The sequence below is a fragment of the Varroa destructor genome, unplaced genomic scaffold (assembly GCF_002443255.2).
Source record: "Varroa destructor unplaced genomic scaffold, Vdes_3.0 BEIS01000001.1, whole genome shotgun sequence".
NCBI classification, from domain to species: domain Eukaryota; kingdom Metazoa; phylum Arthropoda; class Arachnida; order Mesostigmata; family Varroidae; genus Varroa; species Varroa destructor.
The window spans coordinates 44,102,792-44,108,805 of record NW_019211454.1 but is presented as its reverse complement, the minus strand read 5'-3'; the positions used below and the strand labels follow the sequence as shown (position 1 = coordinate 44,108,805).

General features: G+C 40.3%; 1 protein-coding gene across 9 annotated transcripts in view; it reads right to left on the bottom strand.

Moving 5' to 3' along the window:
- Positions 1-1,663: 1,663 nt before the first annotated feature.
- Positions 1,664-6,014, bottom strand: part of LOC111245982 (uncharacterized) — an 88,112-nt gene continuing 83,761 nt past the window's right edge. For 8 of the 9 annotated variants that reach the window (XM_086993408.1, XM_086993399.1, XM_022795100.2 and 5 more), the window contains 4 exons: positions 5,387-5,560; positions 4,247-4,420; positions 3,788-3,896; positions 1,664-3,562 (listed from right to left, as the gene is read on the bottom strand). In XM_086993408.1, the coding sequence (XP_086849534.1) occupies positions 3,444-3,562; positions 3,788-3,896; positions 4,247-4,420; positions 5,387-5,560 (576 nt within the window). In that variant the 3' untranslated portion in view covers positions 1,664-3,443. The other variant, XM_086993430.1, reaches the window with a different exon arrangement.

Genomic DNA, 6,014 nt, shown 5'->3' with positions numbered 1-6,014 from the left:
TGCGCATGGATTATCTAAAGAACAGGTTATGTCTATACAAACTTCGCAGTATAAAACTTGAGATGTCAGAGCAAACAACCATTTAAATTAGGTCCATACGCTCACGGCGTGCCGTGTGTGTGAACGGCAGACTGTTCAGGGTATGAAAAATCCGTATCGTGAATAGTTTCTCATAGCCCGCGGAAGCTATTAGGACGTAGATTCATACAAGTTTCTTAACAAGTGCATTAGACTGGAAACTGCGAGAAAGACATTACGTAACTCTTATATAACACATATATAATCTTTGACTCGTGACTTGGGAGTCATGGTGAAAATATAATAGAAGAAGTGTATATCTTTAGATCGTTTCTGTCATTTCCAGCATCTTTGGAGATCTTCGCTGTTTCCCCGGTGACTCACTATTCGGACAGTGGACGTTCACGAACGAATTCACTGAAAGTATTCTCTAAAGTAAATTAAAGGGCACAGATAATCCGCATCAGAAAATATTCAGTTTCTGTTATTTCATAACAAACAGTCTTGGAGGACAAAACTACGATAAACAACTCCTCATTACAGTTACTACCGAATATTGCGCACTTCGGGACAATTTTTTATGATACGACTCTTGCTACGGTGAAACCCCGTTAAATAGGACGCCCCGTCGCTCTGAAGGCTTCGAACATCAATGTTTAAGTTGTACGGGGTGTTCGGAATACTTCGAGCCTTGATAGTTTCGGCCACATGGGACACAGAAGAATTGCTGGAGTTTAATAAAAATTTGTCAACAAAATTCTTGTCCATCGTCATAAGTTGACACAACGGGGAAAAGTGTCAAGCTTTTTAGACTCACTCCTCGTGTAGCCGAGGTCCTGTGTATTTCATTTGGACAATATTGTAAGTGCAGCTTATAAGCTAGATACTAATTTTGTAGCAGTTTATTCCAAGAAGGTTGTATCGTTCAAAGAATGATTTTTAAAAGTTTACGGAATAGCGGATGGGAATCGATCTGCAGCATGGCGCAAGAAGTCGTGTCAGACCAAACGCCGTCTCGAAAATTGTTTCTTTATATATTGTGATTACACGAAGTTGGTCAATCGTTCTCACGAAAAATATAAGTGGCAGTTGTGTGAATAAAGCCTAAAACGAAAAGAAACAGGGTCGGATTTAGAGTTTCAGCTTCGTTTACAATAAATTTATTGAAAAGTTAGTGTATAAAAAAGATAAATGAAGATATTTAAAGCCACTATTTGAATTATCTCTACGGTACAGGAGCCATTCGGTCTGAAAATTAAGTCTTTTAGAAGAACAATACATTTTTAACTGATGCACGCAATTGCGCATTTTGTATGTACAAAGACGCTCACATGCGATTTTTAAGACTCATAAATCTAGCTGCCCACGTAGGTCTGTTCCTTATTAAACCTGTTCTCAGACTGCAGCTATTACTCCCTTGTGCATACGTATCGGAGTGACCGTTTAACGTATCTCCTTGATCATGTAACACTGCTTTTCTATGCACCCAGTCTCAATCTGTAGCCACTTGCGACTTCAATGTCCCTCTATTTTGCTTGTTTACGATAAATTTACGTACACTATTCGATTTATCAAATCCAGCAAATAGTGATACCACAAAGTATGTAGTGTATAAACAGTAAAAAAAAAAAAAAAAAGGAGAAGATTAACTGCGATAAATTGTTTATTAGCTTCAATTTAAGGTAACACTTGGAAAGTTACTTCAATTCAAACATTCAAGGCGGCAGCAGAGTAATGTACAGGGTTGTTGCTTGTCTGTAATATCCATCACTATTATTTTCAATCTTACCACTGTGACCGTTATTACCACCATGGTCGTCATGGTAAGAAACGAAGACGTTACCTGCTAGGCCGCGACAACTCGCCTAGTTTTCATATTTATTTGTCACTTGCTTGATTAGTATTGATGATGCAGACACCCACAACATTATTTGCATCTCTTGCTTTTTGGCCTCCTTCATAAACCAAATAGGCTCAAACATCTCATGAGCGCGATCATCATAACGGCAATAGGTATTTCAATAATTGGCCACACTTCCGAGTCCAACCTCTAGTATAACAAAAATTTCAGACGATTTCCACTTTTTCGCCGAAGATTACCAGAACTGTAACAACATTTCCCAGTGTCACTTATTGATTCTCGGGGTCGCCTACGTTCAATATATATGTATATATCTATATATTACTTCGACCTAAACATTCAAGCAGGCAGCAGAGTAATGTACAGGATTGATGCTTATTTTTGAGGTTGTTTTCAGCCTCGCCACTACGATCGCCTGTAGCAGAGAAAATAGATATAGTGCGTGTGTGTGTGTGTATATATATACACATTTCGATCGTGTCTGTGACCAGCCACAGCCACTCATAGTAAACAGCAGGTATTACCAATATTATTCGGGAGAGCTCAAAATCACAGAAATAATTTATCATTAATTGGGACGCTAGTCTCTGAGTATGGCTTGCTCTTTGCGAGACGATCCCATGCATATTTTCTACCGAAATATTATAATAAAGTTTAGGTTAGGTACTATTCGTTTGTTTCAACAACGAATCGGGAGAGAAAATGGATATTTCCCATATGTGCATATCTATCTCTAATGGCCGGCGAACACAGTCGTTTGGGGATCAGCTAAAGCCGCCATAACTAGCGATAAAAAGTGCCGCTGAAATCTCCGTCGATGACACGGGACTGAGGGAGCGATGTACGGTATTTAATTTTCGAAGTAATTGTACACACGCACGCGCACACACACATACGTGCATGTGTAACGGACGGTTGCGGAAATAAGTAGACATCTAGACTTCACATCTTTTCGAATAATTAACTTTGTCCAAATAAAAAGCACGCAGTCACACTTGGGAAGCCATTCGTGTCCGTCGATCGTGTCAGACACGCAATTTTCACTACAGTCTATTAGGATTCAATCTCTACATCTAGCCGTAAGCGGTGGGTGCAAGAACCCCGTGGTGCAGTTTTCTTTACAGTACAACAGAGCCTCAGGGGTGACGCTGACGCTGATGTCTGCTCGAAGACGACGCTATAGACAGCCAAAATATAGCGGTCAGAAGACACGCGTCCGCGTCATTAGCGAATACCTTTTCTACTAAATAGAGAGACCAACGAGAAAGTTGACGCACTGTGTCCGAAGAGTGGATAATAGCTTGTGCTGGACACGGCCACCATAACGTTACGAGGCAATCAGGTCGAAACAAACTGCAACAACGGCTTGCTGGCAGGCATCAGCGGGCCGCAGTAATTCGCCGTAAGCCGATGAAGTAGGATGCCAGCAATACGAGCTTATTACATTTGCTGAGCGCGACCAAACCAGCCCACTACACCGGGCCGCGACCTTCACTTTCGTACTTGCCTCTTCACTGAGGGATGGACCCGGTGCTCGGTAGATGGATGAAGTGTTCAGTGAAGCTCATTTGGTGTCGAAAAGACAAATGGCACTAGAGCGGCAGGACGTCGCTTGAGCTAAGAATGGTTGTGTACGCTGTAGAGGCGCAGAATGCGCGCTGCGATACCGTGGACGGGATTCACCTATGAGACCAACATGAGGGAAGCGTCGATTAGATTAGTCGTCTAGGTTGGTATGTATGAATCCAGTGAAAGCAAGGCGTATCTGCAGATACTGGCTTTATTTTCTCTCCAGCCCATAATTCAATGTATGCTCTGAGCAATCAAGGTGTGGAGTCGGCGAATTTTTTCCGTCGTGATCTACTACAGTAAAGTGAGGAACTAGCATAGACGAGTACATTTACCTACCTTTCAGGTTTGGAGTAAGGCTTCGATCATTCTTGTCCGACCTGGCCTGTGATCCAAGCGAGTTTATGCTCCAGTTCGACTCCTTCCAGTCGGACTCGAATTGGTTACTCTAAAATCAGACATTTGAAAAGAATGTAACAAAGCAAGTTTAAAATGACAGTAACATATACGAACAGAGAATATGGGTACGAACCATTGGTGCGTAAATCGCAATAGCTCATATTGACTGGACGTAAAAATCGGACGTTCAAGATATGGCCGCCGAATTCAAACATCACTCACTTTATCCGTAGTAAGTACCATTAATATAATAATAAATGATGAAATAAATATAATGATGAATTAAATAAAAAACATAATTATTAATAATGATTAAACGAAAGGCAAATAACGAAACTATAGAGTTTATGTGATTCGAGCTGGGCAAACAAAACAGTGGATAATATCGAAGCAAAGTACCTTTAGCGGCATGCTGCAGCTTCCCTCGTAGATAGCAGCCGCGTTCTGAAATGACTTTGAACGGGTGTTTCGCTTCATGTAGACTACGTTCATTGTATCGTGCCGACTAAGGAAGTGTTCCAAAGTATCCCAGCCACCGCCCACACGAATCATTACATGCTTCTCTTTCAAGAGCTATCAGTAATGATGAAACAAATCCAGTACTTTAAATTAGCTTAGCTCAGCTTTACCATTCGATAGACCGTACGATAGTGGATTGCTGTTAGTTCGTTTTTGTATATGAAGGCTAACGTGTTTGAAGCTGTTTATCGTCACAGGCATACGCCGATTCATTGCACCAGGTAGTAATACTGCCGCAAACCAGTGCTCTAAAAAACAAAAACTCATCATGGAAGATAATAGCGCATTATTTTCGGAACTCGGACAAAAATCAGGTGTTGTTTAATCTTCCCGCGCTAAGATCAACACCTACCAGAATTGAAAACTTCATTTAGCCCGAAATCGTTCCTCTTCGTGCGGCCTATAAAAAAAAACATCCGATAAACACTTTCATGGTGTCCACCAAGAGATCTTCAATAGGACTTACATTTGGAAGGCATGAAAACTCATCAAAATGGCTCAAAAGCCAGTTTCAATACACTTCGGTGTTCAATATAAAAACGGCTAATTAATTTTCAATTCGATCGTCCGGATAAACTTTAACAATCAGTCTTCTTGAAACTTTACGTGACTTTGCACACTTTTTAAACAATCAAGTCATTCTAAATTTTTACATTTTTAAAGCTCTTGGCCTGCCATCAGTCCTGAATTAAATTTCGCCGGAATTTCATGAGCGTTGTGTATCTGAGCAACGCTTTTGAGAGTTTAAGCCTACCAAAATCGCTTGGCGTACATCTATTAAAGAAGCTCCTTTTCGATTTATCGAGGAATTTGTTAAAAATAATTGGTCAGTGGTGTAAGCTCTGAATAGAAACTCAACTGGTAATTATATTGGTCAAACGAAAAAGTCTTTCGCAATAGTTTTAACAATGAAAAAAGTCCATTTTAGACGCCCCATGATAATCGCTTTCTAATTTTTCCTTCTGCCCAGTAAAATCTTTAGCAAACTGTACAAATGTAATGCCAAAAATTTATTCTCACCCTGACAAAGTAGATGCGTCCTCCAATCAAGTATCGACCCTCAGACACCCGCTCGACCAGTGGAATCTCTTCGCGTTCAATAGGTTCTTGCACACTCAGCCTTTCGTCCACATCGCGTCGCCGTTCTTCAATCCGTCGGGCCTTTTCTGCTACCTTTTGAGTTATATGCCTCACCTGCACAATATCGCCATGAACGCCGTCATCGTTAGCAGCAGCACAGGCACAGCGTTGGACCACGATAGATACGTTTAGGATCGATAGAATCAGAATAGATAGAGGTAGATGGATAAGATAAAATATGACATAGAAAATAAGAGAGATAAAAAAGTATATAAAATAAACGATAATCTAAGATTAACTAGAAGATAATATAGGATTAGGTAAGATAAGCGATAAGATAAGATATAGATAGCTATAGATAGAAAGATCAGAGGATAGAATAGGATAGGATAGGATAGGACAGATAGATAGGTAGGTAGGCAGGTTTTTGGTACAGCTTGAGTAAATCTTCAGGCCAAATTTTGTATATTGTATAACTACATGGCATACAATGCTCCTGACACATTAGCTAGAAAATCAATCTAGCTCTTCTTAGCTGGCATAGCTAAATTGAATCGTATACAACTAA